Genomic DNA, 15,906 nt, shown 5'->3' with positions numbered 1-15,906 from the left:
AGACTGGAATATGTTCCGGGATTCTTCCGATGGCTTTGAGGAGTACACCACATCAGATGATGCAATCTCTATTGCACTCCACACTGCCCTTTCACACCTGGACAAAAGGAACACCTATGTGAGAATGCTATTCATTGACTACAGCTCAGCGTTCAACACCATAGTGCTATCAAAGCTCATCACTAAGATAACCTGTTATGGATAGGGGGCAGTATTTTCACGGCCGGATAAAAAACGTACCCGATTTAATCTGATTATTACTCCTGCCCAGAAACTAGAATATGCATATAATTATTAGCTTTGGATAGAAAACATTCCAAAGTTTCTAAAACTGTTTGAATGGTGTCTGTGAGTATAACAGAACTCATTTGGCAGGCCAAAACCTGAGAAAATTCCAAACAGGAAGCGCCCTCTCTGACCATTTCTTGGCCTTCTTGATCATCTCTATCCAAAACTGAGGATCTCTGCTGTAACGTGACACTTCCTACGGCTCCCATAGGCTCTCAGAAGGCGGCAAAAAGCTGAATGATGTCTTTGCAGGCCCTGGCTGAAAAACACTAGCGCATTTGGTAAGTGGTCGATCAGAGAACAGAGACTGGAGGCGCGTGCACGAGGCGACACCATGTTTTTATTCTTTCGTCTTTGAACGAAAACAACGACTCCCGGTCGGAATATTATCGCTTTTTTACGAGAAAAATAGCATAGAAATTGATTTTAAACAGCGGTTGACATGCTTCGAAGTACGGTAATGGAATATTTAGATTTTTTTTGTCACGAAACGCATCGGGCGCGTAACCCTTCGTCACCCTTCGGATAGTGTCTTGAACGCACGAACAAAACGCCGCTATTTGGATATAACTATGGATTATTTTTAACCAAACCAACATTTGTTATTGAAGTAGAAGTCCTGGGAGTGCATTCTGACGAAGAACAGCAAAGGTAATCCAATTTTTCTTATAGTAAATCTGAGTTTGGTGAGGGTCAAACTTGGTGGGTGTCAAAATAGCTAGCCTGTGATGGCGAGCTATCTACTCAGAATATTGCAAAATGTGCTTTCACCGAAAAGCTATTTTAAAATCGGACACCTCGATTGCATAAAGGAGTTCTGTATCTATAATTCTTAAAATAATTCTTATGTTTTTTGTGAACGTTTATCGTGAGTAATTTAGTAAATTCACCGGAAGTGTTCGGTGGGAATGCTAGTTCTGAACGTCACATGCTAATGTAAAAAGCTGGTTTTTGATATAAATATGAACTTGATTGAACAAAACATGCATGTATTGTATAACATAATGTCCTAGGCGTGTCATCTGATGAAGATCATCAAAGGTTAGTGCTGCATTTAGCTGTGGTTTTGTTTTTTGTGACATTAATTGCTAGCTTGAAAAATGGGTGTCTGATTATTTCTGGCTGGGTACTCTGCTGACATAATCTAATGTTTTGCTTTCGCTGTAAAGCCTTTTTGAAATCGGACAGTGTGGTTAGATAAAGGAGAGTCTTGTCTTTAAAATGGTGTAAAATAGTCATATGTTTGAAAACTGGAAGTTTGGGGATTTTTGAGGAATTTGTAATTCGCGACACGCCTATCACTGGATATTGGAGCAGGTGTTCCGCTAGCGGAACGTCTAGATGTAAGAGGATAAGGACCCTGGGACTAAACACCTCCCTCTGCAACTGGATCCTGGATTTCCTGACGGGCCGCCCCTAGGTTGTAAGGTTAGGTAACAACACATCCGCCACACTAATCCTCAACACGGGGGCCCCTCAGGGGTTGGTGCTCAGTCCCCTCCTGTACTCCCTGTTCACTCATGACTGCACGGCCAGGCACGACTTCAACACCATCATTAAGTTTGCCGATGACACAACAGTAGTAGGCCTGATCACCGACAACGATGAGACCTGACCATGTGGGGGAGGAGATCAGAGACCTGACCGTGTGGTGCAAGGTCAACAACCTCTCCCTCAACGTGATCAATACAAAGGAGATGATTGTGGTCTACACAAAGAGGAGGACTGAGCATGCCCCCATTCTCATCGACGGGGTTGTAGTGGAGCAGGTTGAGAGCTTCAAGTTCCTTGGCGTCCACATCAACAACAAACTAAAATGGTCCATGCACACCAAGACAGTCGTGAAGAGGGCACGACAAAACCTATTCCCCCTCAGGAGACTGAAAAGATTTGGCATGGGTCCTCAGATCCTCAAAAGGTTTTACAGCTGCACCATCGAGAGCATCCTGACAGGTTGCATCACTGCCTGGTATGGCAACTGCTCAGCCTTCGACCGCAAGGCTATACAGAGGGTAGTGCGTACGGCTCAGTACATCACTGGGTCAAGCTTCCTGCCATCCAGGACCTCTAAACCAGGCAGTGTCAGAGGAAGGCCAAAAATTGTCAAAGACTCCAGCCACCCTAGTCTTCGACTGTTCTCTTTGCTACCGCACGGCAAGCAGTACCGGAGCCCAAAGTCACGGTCCAAGAGGCTTCTAAACAGCTTCTACCCCCAAGCCATAAGACTCTTGAACATTTAATCAAATCGCTACCCAGACTATTTGCATTGCGGGGAACCTCTTCTACACTGCTGCTACTCTCTATTATTATCTATGCATAGTCACTTTAATAACTCTACCTACATGTATATATTACCTCAATTACCTTGACACTTGTGCCCCCGCACATTTACTCTGTACCGGTATCCCCTGTATATAGCCCCGCTGCTGTTATTTTACTGCTGCTCTTTAATTTTTTGTTATTTTTTTATCTCTTGCTTTTTTTAGGTATTTTCTTAAAACTGCATTGGCTTGTAAGTAAGCATTTCACTGTAAGGTCTACACCTGTTGTATTCGGTCCATGTGACAAATTACATTTGATTTGATCTGTATTATAGCTAAATAACGTGAGGACAGAATAAACAACATTCACAACAATACATTATTAAATTACCACCTTCCTGGGGCCAGATGTTTGCATAACTCCAGCTGGTATTGAATATTGCCTCAGGAAGAAAGATAGTCATTCAGTTCTCTGGAAAACAAGCAGGCCAAGAAACGGGAGAAAGAGGAGAAGGAGAAAGGAGAGGAAAATAGATGAGAGCAGAGGAGAGAATTGGAAGGGAGATGAGTAGAGGAGCCTGCAACAACAACCTCACAGAGACGGACATGTTTATTTCACTCTTCTAGATAATGATCAGACAGGAATACATACAGGCCCACCTCCACAAGCCGCTGCCTCTGCCATGATGGACGGACTGGCAAAATCAAGAAGCACCAACCCCAAAAATGCCAGAGGGCTTTGTGAGATTGGCAGCTCAATACAAATGTTATCGGTGTGTGCTGCATACATACCCCAAACTGAACACTGAACCATATCCTAATCTAACACACTGCCACTGATAAAACTTCCTAGCAAATCCTCCCAACGCTCCAGATCTCTCTATTTTTTGCAGTTTTCCTCCACTCATTTTCTCTTTGCAGGAAAGTAGCATTTAGTCGTTGGGGGTATTGGGATAATACACTCCATGCCAAGTCCAATTTGTCAGATCTGGCTTCTGTCAGCTTGGACAGTTTTCTAACAGCACTGAGAGCAACTCTGGGTTCATCTATGGTTTGTTTGAAACCTGCAACAAAAATGCGTCATTTTGGAGAGGTGGTGGGCATGGGACGAAGAGGAGATGGAGGAATGGAGAGATGGAGGGAGCTATAGAGGAGGGTCAGGGGACAGTTTGATATCATTTTTACTTACCCTTCTCTGACATAACCCATAGCCTCTGATAAATGCAGTTAACACCTCACATATATCTCTCTTTCTCCCACTCCCCTCCCCTTCTCCAATCCTCTGCTCCATCTTTCCATGCACCTACAGTATGCGGTGGCAAGATAAAGGTGTCTGTTGGCAGCATTAATAATAAAAGTTCAGAACTGGTAGCTATCAGGATTAGGACTGTTTGTTGTGTTTGTTATGCAGTCATTTATCTGAATGCATAGAGGGAAAGGTTTCATTGGATTAATGCCTGATGAAAAGGTGTTCTCCTCTTACACAGCCATTACTACTTATACAGTAAGGCTGCATCCTAAATGGTACCCGATTCCCTACATAGTATAGGGATTAGGCAGACATTTGGGATATAGCCTCAGTCCTTTAACCAGCAGCTAGGTACAGTATGAGTCCATCCATGACACATTCATCCGTCCAGGCCTTTAAAATGTTTGGTGTTATACTGGATACACAGAGAGCACACAACACAGTTAAACGGATTTCCCAAACAGCAAAAAACACAAGCTCCACTGTAGCTTGGAGGGATAAAGTTGAAATAACCCATCACGCTGCACAGATCTCTCGCTCTCTGTCTGGTGCAAGTTAGTTTGCCTTGCCTCCAGTTTCAGCTGATCGAGGGAGTGAATCTTTTTTGTACAGCATGTTATTAGAGGATGATTGAGTGGCTTCTGCGCTGCTGTGAGTTTACCATGGGCAGGATTAGTGAAGGGAGCCAGCCGGAGTCTTATTAACTTGTGCTGCAGTTTGAAACCCTCTTATGGGAGACAGAGCACCGAGGCTTAAGACAAATTACCCTTGACACCTCTGCATAACACTGGGACAGGAGTGTGTGTGTGCGTGTGTGAGTGAGTGAAAGAGAGAGAGAGAGAGAGAGAGAGAGAGAAAACGAGAAAGAGAGAGTGTGTGTGTGTGTGTGCGCATGTGTGTGCATGCCTGTGTGCGTGAAAGGTGGTGGCGGTAGTGATGGAGGGGTAGGAAGGAGCAGGGAACTACAGTAAAGGGTATTGGGAGGATGTTAGAGACAGAGATGTTTTTTTTAATATAATGACACATGCTCTATATGCTCTGTAGAAGGGATTTAGGCCTGTAGAAATAATGATTAATAAGGAGGTTAATCACAGCACATCATTAATATTTGTGATTTAGAATAGAGAGGATTCAGGGGAAATGTGAAGTTACAGAGTTTTAATGTCTGCAAGGTTTTTCTCAGTCATACTAATTAACCACTTCTTGTTTAAACTGATTGACAATTTGCATAATCCTTACATTACCTGATTAATCATATTGGGTGCACTGTATTTTACTGGTTGGCTACAACTTCCATGTGTTCCTTGTTCTTTCTAGTATACATGTATCATATACTTCATAGGATATAGTGGCTGGACGTGTTCTTTGCAAAATGGAAAATGTCATGCACTAAATGACAGGATAAATGACATGCAGGACAATATGATGTGATTATAATACATGAATGTCTACAACAGTTCTCATAGAATAGAGCTGAATGTACAGACAAAACAAAACCGTTGGCTTGTAATTTGAATGTTCCACTGTGTTGTATATGCTTCTCAATGGCTATGAACAATAAGCAGTAGAACATTTTGAGAACAATGTTCCATTTCTCCCTCCTTTCCTCTCTTCCCTTCCTCTCTGAAAAAAAAGGTATCATTAATTAATTGAGGTCATTTGAGGCTAGATGTGCTTACCTAGCATCACAGAACATAGTAGTGGATCATTGTCTGTTTGTAGGCTAAGTCTGTCTGTTGCAGGGTTGGCTGGTGGGCAGGATGGGCTCATTGTAATGGGTGGTCGTTTGCAATGTTAGAGAGAAACACATAGACACAAACACCATATATCCAAGGTTAACTTTTTGAATTCCAACAGGGACATATTAATGCTTTTAATTAGAATATGGAATTAATCTAAAAAAATGTTTTTATCATTACACCATTATGGCTGAAATGGATGTTCTTAGTTTCACCTGGGAAGCTTGTCTGTATAATTGTTGTTGTGGAAATAATGGAATGGAAGCCTCCCTGAGTTGCCTGTTATGCTTTAGGCACAGGTACTGATATGAGGACAACAGGGGGAATGAGATTTTAATCAACGTTTTAAACCCAATTGCCTCCAAACAAAATAAGTCAAGCAAATTAAGTACTTTAAGAGGGAAATGCAATGGAAATGGAGTCATATGCAATAACACTGGAGAACAATTTAGCATATATGATTGCACATTTAAATAGCTGCTTTATCTTATGAAAGGCTTACACTTCTGTCATGCTTCAGGGAAATGCCGCCTAATGTTCCTTGCAGGGGAGAGAAGTGATTTATTTTTCCAAAGTACGCTCTCTCTCCAAAGTTATTGCTAAAATACCTGAAGTACTAAAAGTAACTAAACACCTTTATTTTTTGCTCTCAAAAGCGGTTAATCAAAGCCACGCTGCAGACAAGTACACAGCACTTGACATTTAAAGTAATTTCCCTTTGAGCTAACATCTGCAGCATTTACCATTATTGTGATCTCCGCGAATGTCTGAAAAAAGGTGCATTGTGTGCAGTGCTTGAAAACTTGGCAACTTGACTTGACGACAGCAAAATGTTAAATTTTCTTATTTTATTACCAAGTATACAACAAATATCTACATTCAAACACCACATACTGTAGCATAACTGACACCACACATATTTCAAGTAGAGTCCACCCAATCAAAAATGATCAAAATGTCTTCCTATTATTTCACATCATCTTTGAAAAAGAAGTCCCTTTGTTTATTTGGCGTCGTTTTGCTGAAATATATTTTCTTCTTCTTTACATTTGGCATTTGAAGAAGCAGATTATCAAAGTCTATTGGACGGGATGCGAGGGTTGAGATCAAGCAACAGTGTATGGCAGAGTTGGACTACACCCCTAATCATGGCTGATACCCTGATGAAATGTGTTTTACCATATCGTACATCCCCTGGATTTACTCATCCAGCTATGTTTGTGATGATGAGTAAAACATTTACGGTAACTGGCCATCCTTCATTTCAGATACAGATACTGTAATGTCCCTCAGTCTCGCTGTGGTATCATGGACAGTTTATTTCAAAACAAGAGTTTAAAGATTGTGTTTACGTCCCAAGTGGCACCCTATTTCCTATATAGTGCACTACTTTGCATAGGGTGCAATTTGGGGGACACACATTTCCTGATGAATGCATGATCATGCTTTATCCTCCTAACCAGCAGCAAAACAACAAAGGGTTCAAACTAACAAAATATGAATTGATACATTTAACAAATAATCTTAAAATCCAAATATGATTACAGAGTTTCCATCTCCCCTACTATGTCTGAAACAAGACACTGAGAAATGCTGGGAGAAACATTGTCTTTGAAACACAGAATTGCAATTAGACGCCATTGAAACATTTATGTTACATCATAACTCTTGAACATATTTGAACATATTTTAATGCCGATCCCACAACCTTGGATAACATCAAACACTAGTCCAGTGTTTGTTTGATTCCCAAAAATAAGTTATAAGAAATATAAATACAGCACATGAAAAAATAAATTAATTAATAAGAGACGGCCACATAATGAAGTTACCCTTAATGGAAAATATTGCAGTTCTCATCAAAATGGTTGCAACAATAATGACAAACAGGTCATCAAAACATTTATCTTACTCTTCATTTTTTTCTTGTGTCATAGTGGCTTGGAATACAAAAAGCAAAGTCTTAAACAAAATATTGTCAAAACAAACCAACAAAAAAGATGTCAGCATCTCAGAGTTTGTTTGTGTCCTGCGTAAGTGTGTGCAGGAAGGTAAGGCTAAGTATGTTGAGTCCCTTGTTTTCCCCTCGTTCCCCTCTCTTGTGTTCATCTGAGGGGAATGGGACCCTTTGGACCAAAGAGCTGCTGGTGCCTGTAGCTAGGGCCTGGGTCGGCCAACAGAGTTAACTAACGTGTGCTTTGAAGCCCTTTGCTTTGAGGGCCTTGTGGCGCTAGCTGTCTGTCAGTCAGTCAGTCCAGGCTACTCTCAAGCCTCTCCTGGAGATGGGGAAGGGTGGTGATGGCAGCTACACAGTTAGGAAGCAACCCAGCTCAGGGTTGAGGCAACCCAGCTCTAAGGCTATAGAGAATAGGCGATGCTCAGTGGTGCTATTGCAAATTCTGCAGTTCTATGGCGAGCACACCTTTCAAATCCATTCTCTCTATTTCTCTCTCTCTCTGTTCCTGTCTCTGTACATGTCTCCGTTTCAGTCATAGTCTCTCTATGTTTCAGTCTCTTCTTTCCTATAAGATGTGTGTATATAGGGGTGAGTCTCTCGTTCCTTCCTCCCCTCTACCACATGGGAGGGTTGTTTGTCTCCAGAACCCCGTACATCTCTGCCAGTTTCTTAAACCTGGGCCCCCAGTCATTGAGATAATCATACTCGTGATCAGTATTGGAGCACCCAGACTGCAGCGAGCTCAGGGACTCAGCCACCGAACCCTCACCCTCGTAGGCGTAGGTCTGTAGGGAGTCGTAAGGTGGGGCGCAGGGGTCCAAATCCGCCTCCAGGAGCTTGGATAGCACATACCCCTGCACGTTGCTGTCTCCACCAACACAAACGCTCCCTGGCCAGCCCACACATGCAAGGGGAACATAGCGTGAAAGGCTCTCGATTTCGGGCAGCATGTCCTGACGTTGCTTCCCCACTAGGTGGGCCTTATGAGGGTTCCACATGGCAGCGATGTCGAAGGCCTCGGTGTCCTCCTCTCCGCCCCCCTCGTCATCATAGCGGACAATGTTCTCGTGGACGTTGTCTTCCTCATCGTGCAGGTAGGGCTTCTTACGGTGGCTCCGGAGGGACAACATGAGCAGGATCATCACTAGTGGAGAAAAAAGAGACATGGTCAGATACAACATGAACCCCAAATATGGAAGATTATTAATGGTTACTTCAGTGAGTTTGGTGAGTTAGTGTACTATACTAAGACATACAATAGAAGAAGCATAGATTTGGTAAAATAGGGTTTGTATAGAGTGCAATATAATGTTATCGTATACAAAGACAATACTAATATACTTTAGCTTAATAAGTACGTATAAAGCAGATCAGAAGTGGCGAAAATCACTTCAAAGAACCAGATCATGACCTACCGAGCATCACAAAGATACATGCCAGTATGGCGATGAGTGCCCCTCTGCTCAGACTAGCCGGTAGGTGGTAGGCCTCAGCATTACAGGACATAATGTTGCCCTCCACATCGCAGCTACACACACGGATGGTCAGGGTGCTGGTGCTGGTCTGGACCGGCAGCTCTCTGTCTGAGATCAAGATAGGAAGGTAGTAGACTGACTTGTCCTGCTGAGACCAGCCCCCACGCCGCGTCAGGATCCATGCTGTGTTGTCTACATCGGCGACGGAGAGAGAGGAGCCTGGTTAGATTCAGTATATACACTGAGTGTACAAAACATTAGGAACATGCTCTTTGCATGTCATAGACTGACCAGGTGATTCCAGGTGAAGGCTATGATCACTTATTGATGTCACCTGTTAAATCCACATCAATCAGTGTAGATGAAGGGGGGGAAGACAGGTTAAAGAAGGATTTTTAAACCTTGAGTCAATTGAAACATGGATGCCAGGCACACCGGTTTGAGTGTGTCAAGAACTGCAATGCTGCTGGGTTTTTCATGCTCAACAGTTTCCCATATGAAGAATCGTCCACCACCCAAAGGACATCCAGCCAAATTGACATAATTTGGGAAGCATTGGAGTCAATATGGGCCAGAATCCTTGTGAAATGCTTTCGAACACCTTGTAGAGTCCATGCCATACATGAAGGGAACTCATGTGCGCTAGCCGTATGGTTAGTGAGAAAGTCCATATTGCAAATGTACGCTCCCTTACTAGACGTCCGACTACGTCCGATAAATCCGCGGACGGCGTCGGGCCGCTCACAGGGGCCGGATCTTCCAGGAAGTCATCGAACGGAGTCTCTCGGACCTTCCGTTTCCGTTTAATAAAATTTTCACATTTTGGTCATTTCTTTGCAGTTCCGGATTATTCCACGGGAGGGCGAATGGAATCATATTGCAAACGTAACATATATCACCAATCACGACACGGCTTTTTCTCCTAAACGGAAAAGAATTCGAAGACGAAACTCGGTCTGTGTGGGTTTGGCATAATGGGCAGTTGGCCCAGAACAGGATGGAGTCGAGGCCTCGACGCTTTTCGAGTTAAGGCTATTTTTCTGGGATTGAAAGTCAAACAGGAAAATAGAGTGCTGATTTGACTGCTTCACATCAAACTACACGAGCCTACGGTGTCAGGAGAAAAGGAACCATGCATTTACCAATGTTCATTTCAGAGAAATTGTACAATGACACATTGGTGATGTTCAACAATAGGAGGGTTTTTTTTCAAAAAAGTTGCATATCCAGTTGCAGCGTGTTCAGATGAGTCCGTTAAGGCGGGTTTCGGAGCTCTGCGAGATTTCTGTGATTTTCTGTGATTTTCTGAAACAACACACACTTGTTCAACCCTCTGTAAATAAGTCAGTTCTTAACAGAAAGACCTCAAACTCAATATTCTATAAGAGCCTAACGTTCAGCTTCCTGTGTCAACCAGAAGTGCCTTAAAATGGTGTTATAGGGGCTGTTTTGAAGGGTTAAAAAGGTCAGATCTTTCCACAACTTCATATGTGTGACTAGGCAACCCTCATGAACTGTAAATCAGTCATTTATCCCATCAGATGTCAAAGAAAAGCTCTCTCACACACACACAGCAAGGACGGAGTGACACAGTGCGGTGCTTAAAGACACAAAGAGCCTGCAATGGCATTACCATTATCTCTAGGCTGTGCCGAGTTCAATGAGACGCCCCGCTTGACCGTAGCTCGCTCGGTCTGAGCGCAGTGACCGTGAGAAAACTAGGCCCAAAATGATGCCTGCACCAATATGTCAAGTGCTTTTGGGTGACAGTGAGAGAACCGTTAGGGTTAGAAGCACAATTCAACCTCAGGAGCGTTTCTGAGGTCCTCCCGATCTGTGCAAGCCTAACCTTGACCATGTGGCATTAACCCTTCACAATGAAAAGAAGGTGTTTAGATCAAACTGTGTGCAATGACTTCTCTCCCCATAGGAACACATAGACTATTCTCCAAAATTCAACCTAAGCCTATGTGGGTTATGAATGCCTTATGAACCTGTCTTCTATAACAATCCATCAGGCTACTGTGAGGTCTACCTGTGTCGATTCTAAGGTTCCTGGAGCAACCGGAAGTTGTTAAAAACACCCTAGAGCTATTGTCATATAACTGCACATTGTGAAAATCACGCAACTCAACCATGTGTCATTCAGTCAATTCTTAAGGTAGAGACTTCATATTCAGGATTCTGTTTATGTCTACCCCAAAGACAACGTGTGTTGAGCAAGAGCTTCCTGTGACAACCGGAAGTGGTTAAAAACAGCCTAGAGTTATTGTCATATAACCTGCACATAGTGAAAATCACGCAACTCAACCATGTGTCATTCAGTCAATTCTTAAGGTAGAGACTTCTTATTCAGGATTCTGTTTATGTCTACCCCAAAGACAACGTGTGTTGAGTAAGAACTTCCTGTGACAACCGGAAGTTGTTAAAAACACCCAAGAGCTATTGTCATATGGCCAACCAACAGATAGTGAAAATCACGCAACTCAACCATCTGTCATTCAGTCAATTCTTAACCTGTTATGGCTAGGAGGCAGTATTTTCACGGCTGGATAAAAAACGTACCCGATTTAATCTGGTTACTACTCCTGCCCAGTAACTGGAATATGCATATAATTATTGGCTTTGGATAGAAAACACTCCAAAGTTTCTAAAACTGTTTGAATGGTGTCTGTGAGTATAACAGAACTCAAATGGCAGGTCAAAACCTGAGAGATTCCTTTACAGGAAGTGGCCTGTCTGACCATTTGTTGAACTTCTTTTCCATCTCTATCATTTACTAAGGATCTCTGCTCTAACGTGACACTTCCCACATCGTCCATAGGCGCTCAGAGCCCGGGAAAAAACAGAATGTCGTCATTCCAGCCCCAGGCTGAAACACATTATCGCCTTTCTCAAGTGGCCGATCAAGAGACACTAGCTTATGCGCGTGACCCCGACCGCCCCCGCCTTTGGGATTTTTTCCTCTGTTTGCCGAAAAGGAGATTCCCTGTCGGAATATTATCGCTTTTCTACGAGAAAAATGTCGTAAAAATTGATTTTAAACAGCGGTTGACATGCTTCGAAGTACGGTAATGGAATACTTAGAATTTTATTGTCACGAATTGCGCCATGCGCGTTACACTTCTTTACTATTTCGGATAGTGTCTGGAACGCACGAACAAAACGCCGCTATTCGGATATAACGATGGATTATTTTGGACCAAACCAACATTTGTTATTGAAGTAGCAGTCCTGGGTGTGTATTCTGACGAAGACAACAAAAGGTAATGAAACTTTTATAATAGTAAATATGATTATGGTGAGTGCTAAACTTGCCGGGTGTCTAAATAGCGAGCCCGTGATGCCTGGGCTATGTACTTAGAATATTGCAAAATGTGCTTTCACCAAAAAGCTATTTTAAAATCGGACATATCGAGTGCATAGAGGAGGTCTGTATCTATAATTCTTAAAATAATTGTTATGCTTTTTGTGAACGTTTATCGTGAGTAATTTAGTAAAATGTTAGCGAATTCCCCGGAAGTTTGCGGGGGGTATGCTAGTTCTGAACGTCACATGCTAATGTAAAAAGCTGGTTTTTGATATAAATATGAACTTGATTGAACAAAACATGCATGTATTGTATAACATAATGTCCTAGGGTTGTCATCTGATGAAGATCATCAAAGGTGAGTGCTGCATTTAGCTGTCTTCTGGGTTTTGGTGACATTATATGCTGGCTTGAAAAATGGGTGTCTGATTATTTCTGGCTTGGTACTCTGCTGACATAATCTAATGTTTTGCTTTCGTTGTAAAGCCTTTTTGAAATCGGACAGTGTGGTTAGATTAACGAGAGTCTTGTCTTTAAATGGCTGTAAAATAGTCATATGTTTGAGAAATTGAAGTAATAGGATTTTTAAGGTTTTGAAAATCGCGCCACAGGATAGCAGTGGCTGTTACGTAGGTGGGACGAATTCGTCCCGCCTAGCCTAGAGAGGTTAAAGAGTGGTTTCTGGCCCGATTTTTATGTAAATTACACATGTATAAGAGCTGTATGGACATACATTTGACATATTTTATTGACATAATTTTTTGGGTTGTTTTTGCTTGTGCATAAGGCATATGTTTTGTGCATTTGGAATATGATTTCATAGGAAGTTAAAAGTGACATATTTGCTTGTGCATAAGGCATATGTTTTGTGCATTTGGAATATGATTTCATAGGAAGTCAAAAGTGACATATTTGCTTGTGCATAAGGCATATGATTTGTGCATTTGGAATATGATTTCATAGGTCAAAAGTAACATATTTTTTTCTTTTTTTTGCCAAATGCCATTAGAAATGTGCAAATGAAATGTCCAATTCTTTTTTTGTCAATTATACATGTATGAAAGTATTGAATGTGCCAAATCAGGATGTTTGTCCGTTTGCCATGTAAGATCATAGGAAGTCGGTTTCCAAACCCAAAAGTCAGTGAACCATGGACCAAATGGCATTTATACTGCCCAAATGATATATAGCCCTATGTTAAGCCATGAATCAACGCAGACAGTCTACTTGTCATGTATGATGAGGGAGAAGTGGGACTCTGTTGCTTTAAAAAAAAATACGAATTTGACATGCTCAGAATGCATAATTGACTGGCCCGATGATCTCGGGATGGCCGTGCAGTGACTGTGGTTCCTCTCCATCGCTCGTTGTGTTGATTTCATCATGTCAACTTTGGTGATATTTTTTGCTGATGAATCATATTGCAAATGCGCGTTACGTTTGCAATATGATTCAATGGGCATTTAGCATCACGAATTTAGGCATGCTCAAAAATACTACAGAAATGCATAATTGACTGTCCCGATGATCTCGGTATGGCCGGACAGTGACTGTGGTTCCTCTCCATGGCTTGATGGTGACATGAGAGAAGTGGGACTGCTGTTTTTTAGCGATTTTTTTTGAAAAATGTCCAAAATGACTAGGGGCGCACCATATTGGATGGGCACTGATGGAAGGTGCTCCCTACCCAACCGTGGACCCCTTGCACCCCCCTAAAGGCATTTAAAACCCTTCTAAAAAATTAATCCTTGTAACCCATTTCGGGTCACCATGTGCACGGATGCGCATTTGCAATATGTTTCAATGGGCCTCAACATCACGAATTTGGCATGCTCAACAACACTGCAAAAATGCATAATCGACTGTCCCGATGAACTGGGGATGGCCGTGCAGTGACTGTGGTTCCTCTCCATGGCTTGATGGTGACATGAGAGAAGTGGGACTGTCGTTTTTTAGCGATTTTTTGAAAAATGTCCAAAATGACTAGGGGCGCCCCATTCTGGATGGGCACTGATGGAAGGTGCTCCCTACCCAACCGTGGACCCCTTGCACCCTCCTAAAGGCATTTAAAACCCTTCGAAAAAATGTATCCTGGTAACCCATTTCGGGTCACCATGTGCACGGATGCGCATTTGCAATATGTTTCAATGGGCCTCAACATCACAAATTTGGCATGCTCAAAAACCCTGCAGAAATGCATAATTGACTGTCCCAATGAACTGGGGATGGCCGTGCAGTGACTGTGGTTCCTCTCTATCGCTCATTGTGTTGATTTCATCATGTCAACTTTGGTGATATTTTTTGCTGTTGAATCATATTGCAAATGCACGTTACGTTTGCAATATTACGCGTTACGTTCGCAATATGATTCATCATGTCAACTTTGGTGATATTTTTTGCTGTTGAATCATATTGCAAATGCGCATTACGTTTGCAATATTGCTCGTTACGTTTGCAATATGATTCAATGGGCATTTAGCATCACGAATTTAGGCATGCTCAAAAATACTGCAGAAATGCATAATTGACTGGCCCGATGAACTCGGGATGGCCGGGCAGTGACTGTGGTTCCTCTCCATTGCTCGTCACCCAGAAGTCAGCGTCCATCAGTCAATTAGATGTCATTCTGACACCAAACTGATACCATCTGACACCAAATCCACTTTTTCCAACTCGTATAGAAGCCAACTATCACATATGTCAGAGAAGGCTTATAATTCACAGTGCTTTCAATTTTAACCATAAAAAAAAACATAAAACACATAGTTACGTTACAGCTGCGGGTCCAGCTCTAACAATATGTGTAGGCCTATGTGAGGCGACCCCGAATCCCAAGTTTCGGCTTGATAGGTCATTCGGTGCCCGAGCAATGGCCTTAATTGGTGCTGCAAATTCACTTTTTCAGGGCGTTACTACGGGGTCCCTGAATGAGCTATCGGACAGATACATTGGGGTCCGTCTCTATGGGCCGAGGCGGTTTCAATGCACCTAGTCTTGCGACTCTGGAGCATTTCTACATGTCGCCATGTCCGTGATATACAAAATGAATTGAACATATTGCAAATGCACGAGGCGGTTTCTCGGTCTGAGAACCTTCTAGAGCCACATAAATCACCGTGCACTATCGACTTGAGCTCTAGAACAGGTTTCTAAAATTTCGGAGCTCTAGGTCTGACGGTTTCAACGAAAGTAACTATTGAAAGCGGTATAAGCCTCTAAGCCCCACACTACGTCCCTATGGCCAAATTGTGTGTGTGTGTTTTAGTTTTTTTGCAAAAATAATAGACACACGTTGTCTTTGGGGTAGGCATAGAAGGAATCCTGAATATGAAGTCTCTACCTTAAGAATTGACTGAATGACAGATGGTTGAGTTGCGTGATTTTCACTATGTGCGTTTTATATGACAATAGCTCTAGGCTGTTTTTAACAACTTCCGGTTGTCACAAGAAGCTCTTGCTCCACACACGTTGTCTTTGGGGTAGACTTAAACAGAATCCTGAATATGAAGTCTCTACCTTAAATCGGGTACGTTTTTTATCCAGCAGTGAAAATACTGCCCCCTAGCCATAACAGGTTAACCTCTCTGGGCTAGGCGGGACGAAATCGTCCCACCTACGCAACAGCCA

The 15,906-nt window shown here is 42.5% G+C and overlaps 1 protein-coding gene across 2 annotated transcripts in view; it reads right to left on the bottom strand.

Annotated features, from left to right (window-relative positions):
- Positions 1 to 6,365: 6,365 nt before the first annotated feature.
- LOC106590058 (cadherin-20) overlaps positions 6,366 to 15,906 on the bottom strand; it is a 167,799-nt gene continuing 158,258 nt past the window's right edge. For both annotated transcript variants that reach the window (XM_014180571.2, XM_014180570.2), the window contains exons 11-12: positions 8,910 to 9,161; positions 6,366 to 8,638 (exon numbers count right to left, since the gene is read on the bottom strand). In XM_014180571.2, coding sequence (XP_014036046.2) covers positions 8,109 to 8,638; positions 8,910 to 9,161 — 782 coding nt within the window. In that variant the 3' untranslated portion in view covers positions 6,366 to 8,108. The remainder of the gene's footprint in view (positions 8,639 to 8,909; positions 9,162 to 15,906) is intronic.

The sequence above is a fragment of the Salmo salar genome, chromosome ssa29 (genome assembly GCF_905237065.1).
Source record: "Salmo salar chromosome ssa29, Ssal_v3.1, whole genome shotgun sequence".
In the NCBI taxonomy this organism is placed as follows: Eukaryota; Metazoa; Chordata; class Actinopteri; order Salmoniformes; family Salmonidae; genus Salmo; species Salmo salar.
Note: the sequence above shows the minus strand (reverse complement) of the source record. Positions and strands in the feature narration are given on the sequence as shown.